The 23,669-nt window shown below is 40.4% G+C and overlaps 1 protein-coding gene across 1 annotated transcript; it reads right to left on the bottom strand.

Annotated features, from left to right (window-relative positions):
- Positions 1-49: 49 nt before the first annotated feature.
- WBP4 (WW domain binding protein 4) lies at positions 50-23,598 on the bottom strand. The gene is made up of 10 exons (XM_057409707.1): positions 23,535-23,598; positions 17,451-17,523; positions 15,934-15,996; positions 15,718-15,841; positions 14,702-14,914; positions 13,723-13,778; positions 10,487-10,553; positions 8,684-8,814; positions 7,572-7,801; positions 50-5,161 (listed from the first exon to the last, which is right to left on the bottom strand). Coding segments are annotated over exons 1-10 (1,167 nt in total). The 5' UTR covers positions 23,537-23,598; the 3' UTR covers positions 50-4,953.
- Positions 23,599-23,669: the final 71 nt, after the last annotated feature.

Here is a 23,669-nt window from a genome sequence, read left to right as displayed (position 1 = left end):
CATCTCCCAGCTTGCCCTGACCCCCCTGAACAGATGAACAATGGTAGCAGATGGTTCAAATGAAAGCTTTATTCAGGGTCTTCATATAAACTCCACTTCAAGAGCTTGCAATATTTGTAATTGCAACTGAGAAGCTTCTAAAGAGAAACCCACTGTTTAATGTTGCAGAAGATACCTATAAACTAAACCACTAACTTCTCATTCACCTGCTCCTGTGCGCTTCCCCCTCTGTAATGAAGCCATTAACATTCTCTCTCTTCAGCCCCCAGTCTGTGTAATGCTTTCTGCTGGGTTTTAACATGGGCTGTGTTTACTTCTACAGGTAAAGTCAAACCTGTGTTTGGTGACACTGTCTGAGAACCCTCTGGGGCAGATGCAGCCTTTTTCAGAATATTATTTGCAACGCTTTTTGCTCTGTAAAGAAGCTTTATATTCAAGCTATATCCCAAAACATTTCACAAAGCTCAATCTGTTTGTTTGTCACACAAACACTTCACACGACTTCTAAGTTAAATAGGCAGAAGGTAAAGAGGACTTAAGAGGTAGATACAAGAGAGACTGAAGAGGTAACAGCTGACAAAGCAGAACCAAAGGGTTGCTGCAGAAGGTACAGAGACAGCTTTTGTACCAGCCAGCACAAGGATTAAAAACCCCACAGGAAGAATGGGATCTGTCTCAGGAAGAAGGATCAGTGAGGAAATCAGAAGAGCACATGGGGTTGAAACAGCTTATGGCTGTTTGAGAGTAGATAAGGTTGTACCTCTCCAGGGCATGATGCAAACACGCAGCAGGAGCTGGGATGGGGAGACACGGTGGCCTGCGTAAGACAGCATGGTGCTTCCCCAAATCCCAGTGGAGCAGAGGTGAAGTGAAGGGAGATGCTGGAGATACAGCACAGCGGTGATGTGGAGGCTTGCATAGCTGGGAATACTGGAGGAAGACTATTTGAAGAAGATAGCAATAATAAAACAAGTACTAAAAAGGGGAGGCACAACTCAAAAAGCTAATCAAGGAAACCAAGAAACATGAAAGTTTTTTACTCCCTTTCTGAGATACCAAAATTTGCACTGAAGTAACATATTTTTCAAGTGAAAAAGAAGAAAAAAAGATAAAGGACAAAAGTTTTTATACAAGCACAGGTGAATTTAACTTGGATCCATGTCATGACCAGGCTTCCCACCTTCTTAATCTGAACACTGGGACTGGATGATGCCACAGCACAGATTTTCTCTATGATAGCCAAACACAAAGCAAACTTTACACTACTGGGAAAATCTGGATTTCAATCTACAAATTCCCAGGTGGAGGGTTAAAATTTGGCTTCACCTAATGAGGAACAAGGAGTATTCTATAACCTGGGTCAAATAAGCAGGTCTCTGCACAGCTCCTGGTATAAAGAAATGCCCATCAAAGTAACAGCAATATATTGATATGCATCAACTGCATATCAAAGTATATGCAATACGTTTGCTTCTAAAAGCATCACCAGCTTTAGACAGACCCTACTATAAAAAACACACACCCCAAAGAAAAGCATCCTGTACTGCGAATCTGTCTTTAGACAGACAAGACGGGAGAGATGAGGTGAGGAAGGAAAAATACAGAACTGACTTGCTCAAACCCACACAAATGAAGCCATTGTCAGACACTGGAGTGACTCCCCTTTTCTCTCTTACTCTCCTCGTATTGCTAACAATATCCACAGCAGCCTACAAAACCAGGAGCTTGCAATAAAAGGAGGCAAGCACTTAAAAACATGCTGCATGACAGAAAATGGTTAGCGAGGAAACACAACACTTTTCCTCTGGTAGCACTGTTCTTCTCAAACAGTAAAAGGAACATTCCTTTACTGAAGGCCAGTGCAGCCGAGGCAGGATTAGCAGATGAGGAGCATAACTGTGGTAATACCTACAGGATTCCTACGGCAAATTCCAAAGGCAGAAGATTTTGCAGGGAGATAGCACAGGAGGAAGAGGGATCTGCACAGAACCCGTGTCCTGCAAAAGCAGCGTCTCCCTTAAATCTTACAAAAGTGTGTTTGTATCAGAAATACTTGGTTTAGATACACAATAAGGAAACTGAGTGACAGCACAGTGCAAAATTAAACGCTGGCTTTGGATAGATCCCATTTAATTCAACTGGCCCTTACTGTAATTTAAAGACAAAGAATGAACTCGTCTCTCCTCAAACTCAAAGGCAGTGGGGAGTGGAGAGCTCTATTTCTTTGTGAAACACAGGCTTTAGAAGTTCCATCAGCAAAAGCAAGTGTATGGTATTTAAACCAACTTTACTATCAGTGAACAAAGAGAACGTTTAGTATCTTTTCCACTAATGCTTTGGTTTGTCTATTTAACACCGTACTTGACAAAGACCTTTGCTTGATATTACAACTAGCAGCAGCTCCTCAAGGAAACAAGTTTGGAACACTTACTTTCAAATGGTTTCAAACACCTCCTTGGGCAGCTTAGTTACAGGTATCTTAAATCACTGCCAATGACCAATGTGACAAAATTTTTAAGGAAAGATGTTAATATTTTGGGAACCTCACTATAAGAGAAAAGATAAGCTCCTCACAGGATTTAAAAGTGGAGCCTACAAATAAAACTCCTATACTACTGTGCCAATAAACAATGAAATCACTTTACAGAGCTTCTAAAGAAATGTACACACTTTAGGCTTGGAGTAACAGAAATAGATGAGTACAGCAGTACAAAACAAGTTTGTAAGGAAAAAAATGATTGTGCTTGGAAGGAAAGCAGGATCAGCTGTTAATGTGGCAGCTGGCAATGGCAGAGCAGCAGAAAGAGCTGGCTGTACTGGAAAATCACAGGGTGCCAATGGCAGGCGGCATGATGCAGTCATCTGAAAGGCAAATGTGGTCTAGGGCCACATGTATCAAGAGTCGCTTCCAGTAGGCCAAGGAAGTATTAGTGACATCACCCATGGCCTTAATCTTCCTTGAACACAGAGCCCAGGCAAACTCAGGCTGGAATAGGTGAAGAGAAGCAGTGGTGGTGGAGTGCCACACAAAGACGTGTTATGCGATGCTGAAAAGACATGATGGATTCAAGAGGAGGGAAAGCTAGTTAGCTGAAGGACAATACTTGTGTAAATTGAGAGGAAATGCACATAAACTTGTTACAAACACACGGAGGCTCCAAGCTGCTGCAGTAGTGTTCAGACATAAACAAAACCTGAAAACTGCTTTTTAAATAAACCTGACAACCCCTCCTCAGCAGAAAGGACACTTCTGCTCTAGCTTGGCATGTGAGGTCTTTCATATAGAGTACTTGCTGTACATTCCTGCACGTATGCAAGAATGTATGAGAGCATCCAGCACACATCCAGCATCTCTAAATGACAATCCAGGGCTGGGTATTACAGGAAACTTTCAAATTTCTCAAAACAAACATCAGAAGAAATACAAGCAGCCAGAGAAACACACGGGGTTAAACACAATACTCAATTCTCCTCTACACATAGACAGAACAACAAAGAATAGAAAAAAAACCTTGGTGTCCTTTGTAAGACATGATAAACAGATTCTCTGTCTCACACTCCTTTCTCTGCTGATAGGATGGATTAATAGTTGTTTTCTCTGGGAAGTTTAAGCTCAAAAGTTACCAACTCCATTTTGCTGCAGCTGGACTCTGACAACTGTTTTAAGTGCACCCTTTGGTTTTGGCTATGATGCTCCTGAACAAAACACCACAAACTTTTAGAAAGAGACATATTTTTTAGTGGGTTCATGATTTGAACATTTGTGGTCCACTGTCTGACACCTGGAGAAGTAATGAGTGGAGCTGTATCCTTTCACAATGAATCCTGATCATGCTAAATGCAGAGCAATCCCACCTAGTGAAGAAATCAAACCTACAGGCCTTAAGAAAATGTCCAAGCCATCGTGGACAGTACAGCCATCAGCTCCACTTATCCATCTTCTGTTTTCTCTCTTATGGTGCTGAGAATGATGAAACTTCGATACACTTAGCCCCTCTCAGCTTAGTCAGTCACTGCAACTATTCGATACACTCCTCTTACCAACAGACAAAATCCATAAACCTCAAAAAGGGTTCTACATGCTGTAGCAGGGCCAGGTCTTTGGAATGTTTTGTCACAAAAGGGACATTGTGTCATGTCGGCAAAAGAGATAAAAAAGAAAGTAAGACCAAAAAAAGAAAACTTGATGTGCAAAAAGAAGGAAAAGCTCAGGCACAGACAACAATAAAGCAAAATACAGCAGGAAGACACCACAGAAATACCTGCTCCAACAGGCTCTGGGGCTGTTACAGAAAGTTAAGATTCATCCTGTTTAAACCTTCTGCAGAGGTTTAACACATTTATTGTGCATGTACACAAATGGTTTTCCAGACGTCACTTGGAATGAGTGGCACTGATGTGACTAACTCCTCTAGAAACAGCTTTCATCAAAGGATCACTGTGAAATGCTGGCAGTCTCACCACCTACTCTTCTGCAAGTGATTAGCCAAAGGTTAGTAAGCACAGTACTTTTACTCATTAGCTGGGGAACTACTCCACATAATCAATCTTAGAATATGATCTTACTCTCTAGTACATGTCATTGATCCAGTTACTCTGTAAGAAAACAAAAGGTCTGCATCCTTTCTGCCAGATTAAGGATGACTACGTTCTCTCAGAAAAGGAGTAAAAAACCTTATGCAATGTATTTAAAACAGCATACCCAGAGCAAACTGAACTTAGATTGTACGGGTAAAATAGATGTATTTACAATATTGCATAAGTAACAGAACAGAGACTTCCATTCCAAGATCAATCACATCAAAACAGAATTAAAAAATATTACAACTCACATGTTTCAATCCCTATAAATCCTTAATTTCTATCCAACATCTTCTTTATAAAAGCCTGTTTAAAATATTACACTTTTGATTCACTCTTGCTTCAACAGAATCAAGTATTATTTGTTAAGTGTTACTGATCACTCAGTCTCTGTCTTAAGTTCCTAGATTTTCCATTTTCAAATTTCCTCTTTTTAAATGTTGGCACCCCTTCTGTCAGCTCTCCAAGGGAGGTGACTGTCTTCTCTTTAAATATCACTGTCGCATCGTCTGGATCCTCTGCCACTGGGGGTGGCAGACTGTCACTCTCTGTACTAGGAAGCTCCAGGTCCACTTTTTCACTGGGAGAAGAGAGGAAAACACAGAAGGATTAATCTACATGGAAAAAACAGCATGGTGTACTGCAGACAGCAACATCTATATTTGATTGTCAAAGCAGCTTTGAGCTAGATGCAGTCTTCTTGCCAAGATCTCCATCATGACAGGCATCAAGGAAAAAACATGCTCTTTGCTGCTTCTGTGTGGGCTGCCCTGAAAAGTAAAAAACTAAGACCTCATTGTGTACAGAGCCTATAGCATGGCCCAAGCACTCATCATGTAAATAGTCCTGCAAAAGACAACAGGGCTGCATGTGTGTAAATTTACAAGACAGTAGTCAGTGACCAATTAGCAATGCTTCACTGCCAAAATGCTATGGAGTAGTTTTCCACAAGTGTCCATCCCCGAGGGTCTGCATGACAGAATAGAGAACAGGCTTACCAAACCAGCAAGTGACCCCAAGTTGGGAGGAACAGCTTTGGAGAACAGAATCACAGCAAATACTGATCAAAGACGCCATCTAAAAACAACCCGTTGGTTTTAAGAGGTCAACAGGAAAGCACTATGTTATAAAAGAATAACCTGTGGCACAAGCATATGATGGAGAACAACCCAACAGTTGGCAGCAAATGATCTTAATTACAAGTCCATTGGACATCACACCAGTATAACTCTGCTACAGAGACACACACTGTATTCCTGGCCAATCCATACAGGAAATCCTTCAGTACTACTGAGTGCGTCTGATGTCAACTCCTGTACTATACCTGGTTTCAGCTCCTGTGCTTTGAGGAAGACATAGACTGGGTCAAGCACCCAAAGAGAGCCACAAGAATGACAGCAGGTCAAGGAAACATGACTGTTGCAGTATCCTGAAAATACAAACCTCTGGAAGTGGTTGCCATTGTGCCTAACCTCAGTTTAAAGTAAATAACAAACAACTGCATTTCTCTCCATTACATGTGTGTATATCTCAAGCCTGTGTTTTCACCTACAGACTGATATATAAGGTTCAGTAGCTGAAAGCACTTTTTATACAGCAGTGCTTTCCAAAAACTGAAAGAACTTATCAGTTCTGAAGTCAAGGAGCAGTTAGCTGGTCCAACACAGAAGGTGTTATGTGAGCATTACGATCTCCAAGGAAGTAGATCAGTGCTGAATTTAGTTCCAACACTGTCAAAACTGCCAAATAATTTACAACTAAAACACTAGAGAATGGGGTGAGTATGAGACAAAGGACAGTTTTCCTTCTCTAAAACCTAGCTTCTCCAGACTCCTAGAGGGGCCCACAACAAGAAACTGGCTGTAAAAGGCAGCATGTGTCACAAAAATAATGAGCCAGCTCAAGCACTGTGCAGTAAAACCAAACCAAAACAAACCTCCTGATCACAAAAACATCTGTAGCACATCAGCTGGACATGGAAGAGAGACAGCTTCCAGATTTAAAATGGCATAACTAGATTACACATTTTGTCTTTCATCTCCTGAGTTAAGTCATTATAGAAAGTGTCTCCCACGACATTATAAGAGCCCCCAGGACTTACCTGCAGTGACAGCAGTAAAGGTTGTGCATTTTGTTTTGGTTTTGCTTAACTCTGTTTTGAAATAAGGCAAATGAGGGAATGAGAAACAGCTGAACCAACTCTTTTACTGCAATACTGGGTGAAAATTTGAAGTGTCTTTTCAACTATGTCCTTCCTTCAAGTGAGAAGCTAGAGTTAGTACAACATCACAAAGTGAGAAAGAATTCACTGCTTGTGCAAGTAACTCAGCCGAACACACCAGGCGTAGGTAGAAATTGCTTGGAGTCTGACAAAAAGCATACTCCTTATGTCAAGCACTCCTGATCCCATAAGGAAGGAAATCAAAGCAATGCTAACTCAGTATGATCAAGATAACGTTGCTGGTGGTCCTAGAAGACCAAGATACATCTTGAACTTCGGGCAGAGTTAGCCCACCTAATTACTCATCAGAAAGAATCAGAGTTTAGCCTGGAAGCTGGAGGCCCTGAGAAAACTGCCTATGCTGTTCTGAGGCTGGAAGCAGAGGAAGAAAGAGGCACAAGAGCTCTTGAGGCAGCTGAGCCAGATAGTTGAAGGAGACGCTGTTAAGGAACATAAGCTTAGAGTAACTACCTTTAAATAGCTGATACTCAGCCTCTAAGAAGAATTATGGATGACAACAAGCCTTCAAATCACTTCAATTTAGTCTGTAATCATGGTGAACTTCTACACTAAACCAACCCACCACCAATTATCTGCCATGGAGTGCTATTACTTCAAATAATTCCTGTGGTAAGAATTGTATTTGGCTGTATTTCCAATCCCTGCAGTGTTAATTCTGCCAGAATTCAGAAGAAAAAGCTTCAGTTCTTTCAAACAAGTATTCTGAAAGCAAATACCATGAAAATAACTACGATAAACATTTCCTCACCTCGGTTCTTCCTCCTCCTTTTCTTCTTTCTCTGGAATTGCTTTCCATTTTCCATAAGGATTGGTCTTGCTGGATGTGTCACTGGAGGCTTCTTGGGAAGGGGATGAACTCTCCTCTTTATCAGCAGTTTCTTCTGACTTAACTTCTCGCCATTTCCCGTAAGGACTTAACTTCTTAGCTCTGGGAGACTTTTTCCCTTCCTCTGATTCTTCACCATTATCTCGTTTCCTCTAAAGAGGAAAAAACCCACCTTAAGCAAAAATGCCTAAATAAAAACACAATGTAGCTTTATTTTACATCTTTGATTTACCATTACCTACTACTCATACTTTTCAACCAAGAGTAACTTGAAATGATAAACTCGTACTGTCATAAAACTTGAAAACAAAGCTTAGCATAGGTACATAAAAAATAAGAAGCAAAAATTCACATACACCTTTCTGTGCTGCAGATACACACACTTTAGAGCTAATACCTGGTAGTAGTTTACACTGATGCAGGGGTACAAACATACACATTTCAGTAACACCTGTCTGTGAACACATTTTATGTTTAAACTGTCTGAGAAACAGTTACAGAAAAACCATCTGACCCAACCAGAGCCATAATCACACCCTTTATCATAAGTTTTAAACCTGAAGACATATATCAATATAATTGATCCAGATTTTGTACTACGTGCTGCCAAACTTTTTCTCAATTAATAAGAAAATTACTCCCATGTGATTTTCAGTCAAAAGCTCTCCCTGAGGGTCTCTGGGCAGTCACATTTACCAATGAAGGTTTGAAGTCATCCTCACACTGCAATCCAAACCACTCTGTGGATTACTTCAGTGAGATGACAGTGACCTTTCTCAGAGAACATCACATCTCTGGCAGATTTCAAGCTGCTTCAGGTGGGTTGAAGAGGAAGATCATGCTTTCTATTCTGGAACAGTGTCACTAATGGGCCAAATGATTGAATAAAGATTCATTTGACTTTAAACAAGAGCAAACTTCTACTTTCAGTCATATGGTTTAACCTAATTACAATGAGTACATCCTATCACAACACATAAATTATCTTCTGCTAGAAAATTAATACTGTGTATAAAATAAATCTAAAAACTTGCCTTGGAATTTGTTTCCAAACTCTGTGCTTCATTCTCACTGTCTTCTGAGTCTGAATCAGATGTTTTGGAATCTGTTTGACTCTTCCCAGTTGAAGATGAAACAAAACCACTTGGTTTCTCCCATGTGGATACTGTCCAAAATATTTGATCACATTACTTATGTTTCTAATTCTGATCTGGCATTACCTTTCATAAGGAGTGCTGTCTTATGCAAAAATACAGCAAACTGTTTAGCACAGGGCTTTTGCCCTTGTTTGATATGTTTGTTTTAATAAACATAATCAGAGAGATAACATTTCACTTCCCAGCAGAGATACACTCATGACAGCTGAGTTTACTGTAGGTAAAGCCTGTTTTAATTAGTGCTTAAGAAAAATAACAAATGGTGAACTGTGGCTTGCAAGACTGTGGTCTCTCATCCTTCTACATGACAAATTGACTTCTAGAGGTGCCTATCTGATTTGCGTTGTCCATCGATTACAACAATGGACAGAATAAGGTAAACTGTAACTGCAAGCCTCAGCTCTCCAGGTAGATAAACCCCTTCTCTGTGCTACCTGGCTCTGTAACATTAGGTCAGTCTCTAATTAAAGAGCTATCAATTAAATACAAACATCAATCTGAAAAGACATGGGAGTATGTACAGGATGTGACCTCACTTTCAACTTTTTCGTTGGAATTTGCTGGTACTATACAGGCAAATAGACTGAGAGGAAATATTAAAGTAAAGGTTGACTCAGTGGTCTGAAAACCAGTTTTAGTAACAATAAGGCAAAACCAACTTTCAATATGGATTTTTATATAAGCTTTCAAATTTAATAAAACTCTCCAGTTATTTTATCTCTTTCCAAAGAAATCCCCAACTGAAAACAACACTTAACATGTATCTTGAAGAAGTAAAGGTGTAAGAAACTGGTAATGAGTGACTTTACATGACCAGAACAGTCTCTTTAGGGCACTGCTGTCGCTTCGGAATCTCACAAGCCCAAGTTTTACCAAATATGATGATTACAAAAACATTCTTCATGAGTGTCATGTGTCCATGAAGAACTTGAAAAAACAACACAGCCAAAGGCATAAAATATCCCTGAGCTTAGAAGGCAATGTTTAAAAATAATCAGCATCTCCTTCAGCTTTCAAAAGAAGAAATCACAAATCATTTGGGCAGGGGAGTGGCACATTGGAAAACTGGAAGTTTTGGGGGTTTTATTCTATTCTTGGCATCCTTAGGAATGCCGCTTAATACCCAACAGCAGAAGAAAACCTCATACACAGCATAAAATCACTTGCTCTCCAGAGAGGCATCACTGACCTCAAAATTATTCCAATGGATTTAGAAAACAGATGCCTGTTCTGAGGGAGTTACCGCAAAGTTCCCCATGTTAGGGAAAAGAACGGGGAAAAGAAGTAGGAGGCAAGATGCTAGGCGGTCTTATCAATGCTGTGTTGGTAAAAGTTTAGGAGATTCTTATTCAGTCCTACATACCTGCCAAAACAAAATCCTGCCCCTTTCTGGTTCCCAAACTATAATTTCAATATATATGTAGAAAAGAAGAACACACAGTTCAGAGCTACAAGTTGAATATCAGAAAAAAACCTATTAAGCACAGATGTATACACACTGACAATACAGCTATAAAGCCAGCACTGACCTAAGCAACAAGTGTATTTCGACTAAGAAAGCAGCTAAAAAATTCAGAACTTAGTAATACCCTTAAAATGCAGTTACTTGCAAAACAAAGTGCTTTTCTGAAAACCCTCTCTCCTGAAACAGAGCTTAACTGGAAAACAAGCTCTCCTTACCTCCTGTTTGTGTGTTGTAGTAGTAAGTATGACCATCTTCAGTGATACCCTCTACCCACTCCATTGCCTAAGGAAAAGATACGGGAGAAATTAAAACAAGTTTCAAGGGTCAGCCAAAGCATGACTTATAAGACTACTCAACACCCGAGTATCTTTTGCTGATAATTGTGATAATTTTCCTGTTTTAAAGCTTGAACCTCTGAAGTTGTTAGGAAGTATTCCCTTTGACTCAAATGAGACTGAATTGTTTAACTTAAAATACTGCAAATGCACACACACGTTTTTTTCAAGCAGTGGATAATTAGTATGAGGCAATATAACACATGTTGCCATACACTTCAAATTATTGTACAGGCCATTATTTTACATGGGGTTTATTTTCCAAAGTGTTCACCCGTGAGGTAGTAATTTCCTGTTTGTGTCATTCTCTTCAGTGGAGGTCGATAAGTTTCTCTGGAAGGTGCAAGGTTTCGCGAGGGCTACAGAAAACTGGTATCAGTAAGTACTACCACCAACTAAACAGAAACATACAAACAAAAAGCCATTCTAGAATTTATCCCAAAACAGATGTTCACCAAAAATAACAGTGAAATCAAACTTTGCAGGAATGCATGCCCGTTCATTTACTTCCTTAGTGAAGCAACACTTTTCCCTACTCATTAATAAATCCATATGAAATGTGGCGGAAGTTGCAGGTAGGTCTTTTTGGATGTGTAATTAAAATGCAGATGTGCAGAATCAGCCACAGGTACATAATCAGTCATTACCCCTGACTTAACATCTTCCTTAAGAACCTGATCTACATTAACACCTGCACATACAACTACTTCACTGCTCCTTAAGTATTAACTACTGCTTGCTCCCCTGCATTAGGCACAACATCCATGAAGCTTCACCATACATTATTTTTGCATTAATAAATGTCTCTGTGTGTGTATATACACACACGTACCTATACATTTGCTTAACACTCTATTAAAACTTTTTGTTCTCTTTAAACACACGACAAAATCATGAGTTAAAGTTCTTGCATCCACTCTGTAAACAGGGGAAATTGTACCAGTAGGTTCAGAGCAGGCAAAGGCAAGAGAGCCTTCAGTGAGCAAGTTTCCTCAAGGGTTTGCTCTCAAGTGCTAGTTTCTCCAAATGAAGCAAAAGGAGAATTTATTTTCTGTAAGTAGAAAGAGGACAAAAAAACAGCCTTAAGTACAACCTAGCCTTTTTGTTAGTCATATCCTAAGCATCTCAGCAGATATTTGATGGTAGACACACTGAGTATCTACTATATAAATGCTAATTGTAGAATCAACTAGGTTAGAAAAAACTTCTAAGATCATCAAGTCCAACTGTTACCCCAGGACTGCCAGGTCCACCACTAAACCAGGTCACTAAGGGCCTAATCTATGTGGTTTGTGAGCACTTCCAGGGACAGTGACTCCACCACTTCGGTGGGCAGCCTGTTCCCATGCCTGACCACCCTCTCAGTGAAGAAAGTTTTCCAGCTATCCAATCTGAACCTCCCCTGGTGCAGCTGGAGGCTGCTACCTCTTGTCCTATCGCTTGCTACTTGGGAACAAATGCTAACAAGCATGATGTCAGCCTAACTGAAGTTGCAGGTAGTCTTCAACATGCCTTTTCATTACTCTGCTCTCTCCACCTCTTATGATGTCTGAGCAGCAAGCTAGTGTGCTGTAAGACAGGGAGGGCCGGTGCATCTACACTACATATTGCAAGCATGCCCTTTAATTTCTGGGCGGTGAGTCCTTGTAAGAGATCTGGAATGTTCCCAATATCTTTAGCTCAAACTAAATAAGGAGCAATCAAGTGGTTGTTTTTAGCAATAGCAAAAATAACTCAAGACACCACAAAGTCACTGAGCAGGGTGAGGGAGGAATGACAAAATACAACCATGTGGCATTAGAGAGATATCTGAGGCTGAAGGTGTGCGTTTATGATAAAGCTGAGATGAGCCAACTTCAAATTGTTGCCAGGAAGGGAGCACCTCCTCTCCCTGATCTGCTCTCCCCACACTGGCATTTCCCCGATTACCCTCAGAGCTGATGGCAAGGAAATAAGCCTACAGAGCACTAACCTACACTCTGATGTCTTCACTCCCTGAACTAGTTCACTGTTAGGGCGAACATGCACCAAAGACCACACAAGATTAGTCACAAGACCACATCTTTCAATGGAAGGCTACATTAAGACTGGCTTATAGATATTGCAAAGCTATACCCTGACTGAAAGGATAAAGGCTTCACATATACTTCGTGAATTGATTCAATTGCCTAAAAATAGCCCCAATTAAAACCATTTTCTCCTCTGACTGTAAGTTAACCAGTACCAAGCACAGCCTGCCTTCTGAGATGTACAGAATGGGAAGCATTCTGAAAAAGCCAGGCTTTTTTGATCTTTAACATAAAATCCAACATTAGCAAATAAAACTGACTCTAAATCATATTGTACTTATGAGACCTATGCTGAAAATGGGGAAACAGAACATAATGTCTCAGGAGTGTTGCAGAAATCCTATTTTTAATGTTCTGAACCACAAAAATCCTGGAGTGATAAGTATCAGGGGAAAGCCCATTAATAATAGGAAGAAATCAAAGAACAGTTTGGGTTGAAAGGGACATTAAAGATCATCTAGTTACAATGCCCCTGCCATGGGCAAGGGACACTTCTTTCTGTCCTTGGTCTATTGTGCAAGTGTTCCCATGCCTTAAATAAGGAAAAAAAATAAGGAAAATAAAGTAATGTGCTAAAAGGTTCCTTACACATAGGTTCCATGACCATGGAACTATCTGACAGTGCAATCTTAATGTTTCCTAAGAGAAAGGACTCTTTCTCTTATGTGTAAGAGATGTGTAAGGTCTTCTTTTTTTTTTTTTTTTAATTATATTACATTTGCAAAAGTTTGAAGAGAATTTATTCAGAATTTCCAAAAGGTTTTCAGTTTTATGGACTGAAGCATGAAAAAAGCATACTCTGCAAAACCACACCCACCACCATTTCTCTTCCCTTGATAAACAAATTAGCCAAAAATTGGTATATTAAAATCTCAGTTTCCATCAAGTATATCATAAAACATTCTATACATTCAGTTTTTCTTTTCCTAAGTTTTTGAAAAGGAAACAATTTATCTTCTGTAGTCAGAAGACTTGCAAATTGCTTAGCTTATTTTTGAAAAGTGTTTGCAAGGACAAAGAAAAGTATGAGTAAGAGTATTTCATTACCGCTTTTGAGTTTGGAGAGTTGCCTTGGAATCCTTTAGGTTTCTCCCACTGTGATTCTTAAAAAAAAAATATGTTTCATCCATTATTCAATCCTGTTTTAATAGTCTTTAAGAAAAAGAGATCTAAAGAACATGACATGACATCGATGTGTGCACATATACAAACAAGTAATATAGTAAACAAAGAAGTAAAATCCTCATTGGAATATAAATCACCCTCAAGCAAACCATGGTATGAACAATAAACAGAAGTATCACAACTGGAGTTGACTTTACTGGGACTAACCACCTTCCAGACACTGTTAAACTATGGCCGATACATACATTAATACTGGAATTTTGATACAAAGGAGAGGGTTTTTTTGTCTGCTGGGGCCTTTTTGTTTGGTTTTGTTTTTTTAGTAAGAAACGAAACACACAAGACTTTTACCTTTTGACAATTATTTTCTATGAGGAAAGACTATAGTAAAAATTCATGTTAATCCTTAAATTTGTAAGAAACAGTTTGTAATATTCTCATTAATCATAAAAGAGGGTTGCTTTTAATGCTCTAAAGTAGAACTTAACACATAGCACCCCAACAGAAGTCAGTTAGATAAATCCTGTAAATGTGGAAAGAAACAATCAGATAGCAATCCATAACTACTCTCATTTACTTGGACACAATGAATATGTTTCACATTCCTGATCAGAACACTTCTTTAGGAAGAACACAGCTATCTTCCGTATACTTAACTTCTGACAGGCTAAATGCTTCCAGAACCTGTGGAATTACTGCTTTCTTCCATTATTAACAAACAGGAAAACCAGTCTGAAATTCTGGATGCTAACATCTTGAATGTTAAATATCAAAATTCCATCTAATTGTTCACATTTTAATAACCAGCTTACTACAGAAAGAGCAGAAGAGTAAAGAAATGCAGGTAGTCTTTTCTCATTTATATCCAACAAGTGTATCTGCATTTGCTCCTAGTGTTTACCTCCTGTTTTGGTGTTGTAATAGTATGTATAGCCTTCGGGAGATAATCCTTGCACCCACTCCTTCATTTCAGTTTTTGATGACACTGAGGAGTCCGGAGATGACTTTTTCTTCTTTTCTTTCTTTTCCTTCTTCTCTTTCTTTTCTTTCTTTCCTTTAGTTTCCACTGTGTTACTCTGCATTTTACTCTGTGTCGAACTGGGACCTACATCATCTTAAAGAAAACAATACTCCCTTTTTAGAAAAGAGTAATAATGTGAGCTTGAATATTAGTCACTCTTGAGCAACAGTAAATAGGACATTTTGTTCTTATGAGTTATATTCACTCATTAGCATTACACTCATAGCAGGTAAACTTAAAAGATTCTGTTCACAGAATCTTGCATTGTAGCAATATTATTGTAGTGTAAGAAAGTATCAAAAGATCAGTAACATAAAGAGAAAAACCATAAGGAGCAAGATCTCTAACTAAACAACAACAAAAACAAAACTAAGAAAGTTACGAAAAAGATAGTTCTACAGAAGCTTAAAACTACAAACTTTTTTTAATGGATAATAAGTTGTCACATGGAACAAAGGTACTTGCTGAACTGAAGCTGAGTAGGAGATTCTCACTTCCACTGTTAAGACACCAGTGGGAACCCAACCTCTCCTACGCAATAGGAACTTTTGTCTCCAACTGGCAAAAGTGACACAAAATTAACCAAAGAAAGCTGCACTGCTGATCCAAAGCATCAACTGCAGCCTCTTTTATGTTATCTCATTGTTCAATTTTTCTACTCCAAACTGGATTGTTCCACAGACCAGAGGATACCACAGCTTAAAGCATTCTGTGCTGTCATTTCTGCTACAGGCAATTTGCAGGCTCCTCCTTTTTTTTCTTTTCTTTTTAATGTGCAAACACAGTCCTGGAGTCCTCCCCTCATGTTCCTAAAAACTAATTTAAGAAAAAAAACCCTTTCCTATTCAGTATTCTTTCAATTCTGTGTTTAATCTTCTGGCAGCTATATGAACTACCTGGCTTAATTCCAAGCCTTTTCATATCCTCTTGATAGGCTTTCATTGCGGCCTCCTCCATTGCTGCAAATTCTTTTGACATGTTTTCTTCTTCTTTTGCTTTTTCCAAACTTTTCTTTTTAATCTAAAACAAAGAAACAAGAGAATAAATTAAACAAATCTGATAATGAAAGAGATTAAAAATAAGCATTTGTGCAATTAAGATATCCGAGTTACCTCACTAATTCTTTTTGCCACATTTTCTTTATGATTCTTTCCTCTTTCATGAAAATCAATGCTCTTCAGAGAGAAAACCAAGAAAAAATTGTAAGTATTATGCAATTTTAACTTCATTAATTTTAGCTAAAATCTAGTTAGACTAAACTAAGCTGAACTAGCCTAAATGTAAGTGGTCTGAAAACACTTCCAGCAAACACTACAGCTACAAAATGGCTGTAGGAATTAAGGAACACTGAGAAATGCTCAACTTGCAAGTTACAAAATATCAGTAATGCTCCGAAATGGTGCCATAAAATTTCATAGTCTGTATTTCTAAGATTTAAATTTTTTTCAAATGATACTGTTCATCACACATAGAGATAAGTAACAGGAAATCTGGGCTCCCCCTCCATGCTATCCTTCCAAGTGCCATCCCTTCATTTTTTTTTTCTTACCCTCTCTGTTTTCATAGAAACTTTTAAAAACCATATGGGTTATTCAGCATTCCAAATATTAGCTAGGCTCCTTAATTAGACTACCTCATGAACTTAAACAAGTCTGTAGGTCCACAGACATGAGAAAGGGAGACAAAAAGGCAAAGCTGTGTAACTGAAGACAACAGAGCAGTCTGCAAGCCAAAAAGCTGCCAGAAAGACTGAAGCCAGTATGAACTGGAAGGAGTTCAGAAGCTGTACAGGGACAACAGTGGAAGTCCTCATGTGGTTCACACAAAGAACATCTGAGCTCATTTAGGTGTTCAGATGTTAGGTGCCTGAGCCTGACCTAGTAACTCCAGAATTTCTTTGCATGAACCCATATGCAGAGGATGCACTCCCAGGGCAAGATTCATCTCATTTAAAAGCAGACTTTGTAAGTTCCCCAGACCCCTCCCCTTTAACATGTATTTCTCTTCACTGATCACAAGAAGGAACCTAAACCAATTAGCTCACACTTGTCATTCTGAACTCCAGGTATCTAACTGTAAGCCAGATGAAGCTCAGCTCCAGGACTACCCCTGGCACTGAGTCAGGAATGCAAGACTTAATTTCTAAGTAAGAAACCAATAGGTCTACTATTCTGCAAAAGGCATCTGCAAGTCAGAAACACCATTCTGTAACCGAGTAACATTTCTGTGGGCAGTCTGTAATTAAAGAAACCTGCTTTAAATGCTTAAGAGTGCTGGCTGTACCAGGCCTACCATATGTAAATAGTACGTATGCCAGGTTTTGCTTTCTACTTGCATGTGAAGGCCAGGAACAGGCACAAAGTTTCAAGACAGATCAAATGTTAAGTTACAGAACTTGAAAAAGCAGGGTCAGATAATTCAGTTCTTATCTGTACTGGCAAGCAGAACAGCAGACACCACTTTGTATGCATGTACCTGGCTCCCACATACCATATTTTAAATATCTCAAGCATTTTTTAAAACCAAATTTCATGCATCAATACATTAGTATCAAAAGTGATGTCAAAAGCCTGTAATTCAAATTCTTAGTATTTCAAAATCATTGACATATTATGGTAGACCATCGTACAGGTCTGTTGTCAGCTATCCAGCACTTGCAGTAATCGCAGAACTTTTTTGGCTGAGATTTCCAGTAATCGGCCCTGGGGAAAGAAAAAAAATAAGTATGTATAATCTGAAACAAGAATCAAAGCCACAGGTCTTTATATAGATATATAGCTTATGAAACTAAATCTACTCTGCTTTGGGTGATCGTATTGTTCAGTATTGGGATTGTCCCCATCTGACCCCTGCAGATTGCAAGATTTTCACAATGGAGATGCTTCTGTAAGAACCAGAAACACATGAAAAGGCAAGCTAGAGATACATAAGCAGCTCTAAACATCCTACTAAACACAAACTGTGCAACTTGCACTTTTCATAAATGTTTGATGTTTTTCATAGAACCGCATGCAATAAATGAGTCTAAGTGTAAAACGTTAAGATTTAATGCCAAAGTCTGCTTTGGATACTGTACACAGTGCAGCACAAAGGCAGTACAAAGGTGCAGTTCTGGACAACATGAGCTGCTGTGGGGAATCCTGGAACAGATTCTGACCTGTGGGGTCACAGACACAGCAGTAAATCGTTGGGATGTTTCAGTGTAAAAATTTGAGTAACTTCTGAAACATGCAATTTAGATAAGTCACATGCGTGAGGAAACTTGGGGAAAACTCTTCAGGGCTCAGAAGTTAGGACCTAAAAAGTATTTAATAATAAAACAAACAAGCCCCCAAATGGCTGTTCCATCATCAAAAACCATCTGTAATGCCAGATGAGGCTTGTGAAATAATTCAATTTCTTGTTAGCTTGCAGCAACAGAGGCAATGCTTTGGTTCAACAAAACACATTCTAGCAACAGACTGCTCTTAAAATGGAAAAGAATGAGGGGTGAAAACAAAAATATTTCAAGATTACACTGAGAACATTAAAAAAGATAAGTCTGAAACCTGAATCGTTGCCTTTGTCTGAAGATCAATGGACAGAGTTCAAACAAAATACTTCTTGACACTTTTATTCAATAAAAACAAAACTTCTTCCATGCACAGTGATAGCACTTCAACTCTTACACACGCAAGCACATCTTTCATTACCAGAAACAAACCTCAACTCTTAAAATTCAAACAGATGTTGAAATACATCCTCTGACCAGTGCTTAATGTAAAAATACAGCTTCGCAGATGCTACAATTATTTAAAGTGTAAGTATGAAGGATTTGAACATCAAGCTGCGCATCCCTGAAAGGTGGTACTTTAAAACTGGACGATGACTTAGTCACACATTTCATTAAATGGCTTTTGAAATGTATATATCAAAATGTATTGCAGCCAAAGCCTGAAAACTCCAACACTCCCGGCTGGAAAACCAGCCTAGTGGGAGGGAGAAATTCAGAGCTCAGAGATATCTCGAGGCCCTTTTTCCGACTGGAGCTATAGCTCCTAATTTGTCTCTAGACCCCTTTGACATCATCTCAAATAATGCTCCAGCTGAAAGCTATGTTACCCTTCCTAAAGCAACAGACCAATTCTGACAGAAAACACATGAACTGTACAACAGCCTCACTGCATCTTGCAGATATGCAAGAACATCTCTGTGCTTCCAAGTTTGACCTAACAGAGCTGCCTCTTTCTCTTCAACAGAATCAAGTATAAGTGCTAAAATTAAGACTGTACCGCTGCACCCATCAAAAGTCAAGACTTGAGAACATGAGGAGGTATATTTTCACAGCTGTATTTTCCACGGATTCTTTCCTAAATGCTACCGGACATCGCATCTGTAGCAAACCACTGCAGCTATACAGTCATCTCGCTGGAGAACCTGAGGGTGCTCCTGGGGATCAAGTATAGATCCAGAAGCTTTTTGTCTTCATCTCCTATTGGTTTCGATAAAGACAGGCTGGCTCTCTGTTGTTACATATAAAAGCAAATGATACTGTCTGTGCAAAAGACTTGATATCATGGGAACCTAAAATCCTGCATTTCATGATTAATGAATTGTGGAAATTATGGTCCCAAGATTTTCCATCTTGAGTTCATACTACTCAAAAACCAAGCTTGTCTGAAATGAAGTAATATCTGCCATTTTAACAACAGTGGAACCTGCAAAGCACCAATAGTGCTGCAATGAGAGCAAGCCAAAGAGAAGCGTTTGGAAAGGAGCAGCAACAGAAGCAAGACCCCACTTCAGTGAGAGGCTGCTAGCGCTTCACGGGCTCCAGTCACAAACCTGAAAGTTAATCCAGACCAATGACAATGTTTCAGTATGTGATTATTTTATTAATCTGCCAAATACAACCTTGAGAGTAGATGCTGTTAAAGTGGTACAGAGGTTTCTTATACTTGAATAATTGTGTACAAATCAAGGGAAACACAGTTATTTTTAAAAGTCATTGTGATCAAAACCATACAGCTTTTAAGACTTCCTATCTTCTGAGTTCACTTCCATCAGTGAAGGTTAGTTCTTATTTTCAGCTTTAGAGCTGGACTAACCCGCTAAGGACCAGAAAGTTTACCAGCTAGCCAGTACCACCACAAATACATTCCTTCCTGCCACGCAAACAAAGAGTCCAGAGGTTTGCAGAGCTGAGGTTCAGCATCGCACACATTTACTCAGGTCTGGCTCCCAAACAGGAGCTTGGCGACATGGACCCAGAGAGGTATCCAAGTTTCACTGTGAAGCTCTATCTCCTGGGAAGAGTTGTAACAAAGTCCAATGGGAGCCTGGCTTTCTAGAACTGTCTGAGCAAGTTCAGCTTGGCAATCTGCTGCTAGGCACCCAGGGAACAGAGTAGCTCAGACAGTCAGGTGCTGGACACCTGCTGGAAAAACCGCCGTAAACCTTCAGCAATTTGGAAGAAGTTTGCATCTCCTACAGAGCAGTGATTTTTTTTTCAACTTTTACTCGTCAAACCACTCAGGGGGCAGAATGTGCAACAGTTCAGCAAGTCAAAAGGGAAGGAGGAAAAAAGAAAGAGTAAACACCAAGCTGTTTTCTTGAGATGTTAATGAAATGACAAAACTCTGCTGCAAACAGTTGTACAGTGCAAATAGCATCAGTGTTAAAACCATTTTCAGAGTTCTGAAATTCATTTAAAACTTCAGAGGGAGTGAGAAGACGGGGAAGAAGAAGTAGCAACTCTGCATGAACAGCACCTGCCACATTCATCATTTCACAAGACAAGAAAACACTGAAATCTCAGAGAGAAAACTCAGAAACGCAGGTATTTTGACTTCGCATATTCATTTCTTGAGCTATGAGACGAGGGCAGCCTACGCTGCAGTGACGCATTTACACACTCCAGCAAGTAAACCACGCATTTGGGAGCACACAAAAGGGGACAGGTTCTGTTGACAAGGCTCAGAAAGTAACCTGCAGAGTAACACCAGCAGTACTGGGGTCCATGGCCCCAAACCCAGTCAAGTGGCAAACTGCTTCTCCCCACAAGCTATAGTATTATTAATGTTTTAACAGGTGGTGCAATCAGCTCTCCTTACAGAGCAAAGCTTAAGAAACTCTCATAAAGAAGCTACCTTCAGCTGAGACAGCTTTGCCAGACTTGACTTTGAGACTGGGATGGAGATTTTGTTTTTACCACATACAATTAAAATTAAAAGGGGGAGGGGGTGAGAAGGGAAAAAACAAACAAACAACTGTTTTAGGTGGTTCTGAACACAAGGAAAAAAAAACCCACAACAAAAGAAAATGTGTCTGTGCATTCAAACCTGGAAGCATTTGCTTTGAACAGCTCTGTTCTAAACCATCAGACTTGAAACTTGGAGGGGAAGGGGGGAGAGAGTAGAGGGAAACAGTGTTATCAGGCATAGATCTGTCAAATTATAAGAATTTAGGGGCTAAAAAACATCATACATATGCTCAGCAGTCTTCTTCAGTTTTAACAGCTACAACCTCTGAAGACTACACAAAGGGAGTATCCCACAGCTTTCTGCAGGTTTGAGCACTGGGCAGCTTGCGTGCACATCATCTTGAATACAGGTGTGCAAAGTGAGAAAGAGACAAAGTTCTTGACTACACAAAGAAATAAATTCAGAGTAACTACTGTGGCTGCTCTATAACAACCACTCAACAGGAGACAGCATTCAGAAGTAGTAACGAACTCAATTTTAAAGAAAAAGAATAGTCCTGTAGTGGAAAGAAATAGAAAGAATGAAAGAAAAAAAAATAATCACATCTATTTCACAATAAACCCTACTCCACATGAGAAGCAATTTCAGAACAGCTAATTGTAATTCAAATATCCTGGTATTGGCAAAATCTAGTAACGCAGCTCTAAAACAACAGGGAAGGAGGCCAAAAAGGAGGTTTTCTTGTACTGTGAAGCGGGTCCCAGCAATGGCCCTAATGACCCACGTTCTCAAATAATTCACAACTCCATTCATTCAAGTGCACTAATCCTACCCTAGAAACTCTGCTGAGATACATACCCATATTTAAAAAAATGTATTTAAAAATAAGAACTCAAGAGAACAGCATCCCTGACCCAGCGAGTACATGGGGCTGTCCTTCGTAACTGTGGCTTCTAGTGTTTCACAGAATATACATCTGTATGTGGGCTCCCAGAGATGGATGGGATTTTCATCCACATGAAACAGGGCAGTTCTCTGAACAGTTTCGTTCTTTTGGCTTTCGAGTCCATTTTACTTTTGGAAATCCTTCTGTAAATTCTAATTTCCAACCTGATTTGCTGCTGCTTCTTCTCACTGTATTTGCCCCCTCTGAACAACATACAAATTACAATATCCCACAAGACAAACTGATCAGAGAGCGGAGCCTGCAAGCAGCTGCTCAGTCTGACCTGTACTGGTGCTGAAAATCATCTGCATGGATCTGCTTTGCCAGACCTCTTTTCTACATCGCAAACTCTGTAACTTTAAAGGTAATGCTGCAAATATTTTTAACAGCATACAAGAATGCACAAGAGTATCAGGGCAGGCAGCCTTCTGCACATATGGAGCTCCAATGGGCCTCATGTCCCCTAAATTCAGCTGTCTAAAAAGTCAGATGTTGAGTTGTCTGAGCTCTCCACATCAACAGATGGAAGATATCACCTCCAAAATGCCACTCTTTCTGTCCCAAATATTTATGAGAAGCAAATTGAACTCTGTGTGTGTTTTTTCCTTATACAGGGAGCTTAAAGCAAACTGCCCGAGTCAGTCCTCAAAACTTAAATATCTTAAGTGCAGGATATCTACTGAGAGCAGAGGTCTACTGCTGTAGATGCAGAATAAAGATATGGGCTATGTCGGGAAGAATATGATAAGAATTAGAAGAGGAAAAAAACAGCAACACAAACTGGGTCAGGAAGCTGTGCAGGTATAATTTTAGCAACAACTAAAATTAAGAACAGCACTGTATGTAGTACCAGCCTGCAAGCCAGGCTCACACAACCTAACCATCACATACTTCCCCACAGAAAGATCTTTGAGTCAGGGTAAAAGTTGGTTTTCTGATCAGTTTAAGGGCTGGTTTGAGTTTTTTGTCAGCAGGGAAGTTATGCATCTTGAAAAGTAACAGAAACAAACAAATGCCATTCGTATGAAAGTCTCACTTAATAACGATCAAATCCTGGATTCTTACCCCCGCAAACGCGGTGAGGTATTAACACAAGTTTCCTAATTAAACTCTCGGCCAGCAGGACCGAGGCGCGGAGGCTCCTTCCGCACGCTTCACCCAGAAGCGGAGGCGCCAAAGGCGGCCGCGGTTTCAGGGGCAGGGGTCGGACGGGCAGCCGGACAGCCGGCCCCCCTGCACCGCTCACCGCACCGTCCCGGCAGGCGGAAGCCCAAGCTGCCCGGCGTGTCTGGGAGAGATAAGGGAGCGAACGCGCAGCACAAGCAAACAATCAGGAGGGGGGAGGCCAGAGGGGAGCAGAAGAACGGGGTCGAGAGGGAAGCAACTCGGTCAGTGAGGCGAGGATCACCGGCCACGGCTGGGGCACGGCTGTAGCCCGGGTGCCCCAAGGTCTCCCACCCCCTGCGGACACAGGGCCCGGCCGCAGGCACTCCCTCCCTCCCTTCCCCGCCGCGGAGCCAGGGCAGAGGGTTCTGCGCAGATCGTGGCCGGCGCTGCCAGCTCCCTCCCGGCCCCCGGCACTCACATCACCGCTTCCCGGCAGCGCCGCCGCGCAGCACCACACCGCACCGATCCCCTCCGTTTGCTGCCAGCCGCGCCGCTGGGGCGGACTGGGGCGGGCCGGGGCGGGGAGAAGGAGCGCGAAGACAGGAGCCGGGAG

This window comes from Pezoporus wallicus, unplaced genomic scaffold (assembly GCF_028554395.1).
Source record: "Pezoporus wallicus isolate ANWC-B61680 ecotype Strahan unplaced genomic scaffold, APGP_CSIRO_Pwel_v1 contig_2543, whole genome shotgun sequence".
NCBI lineage: Eukaryota > Metazoa > Chordata > Aves > Psittaciformes > Psittacidae > Pezoporus > Pezoporus wallicus.
Note: the sequence above shows the minus strand (reverse complement) of the source record. Positions and strands in the feature narration are given on the sequence as shown.

Bases quoted from the DNA above. Each gene is read 5' to 3' on its own strand.
- WBP4 (XM_057409707.1), bottom strand. The intron at 15,842-15,933 runs GTAACTCGGATA...TCTTTGTTTTAG, and splicing joins TGGCAAAAAGAATTAGTGAG to ATTAAAAAGAAAAGTTTGGA. The intron at 5,162-7,571 runs GTGAGGAAATGT...CTCTTCTCCCAG, and splicing joins AAGGAGGAGGAAGAACCGAG to TGAAAAAGTGGACCTGGAGC.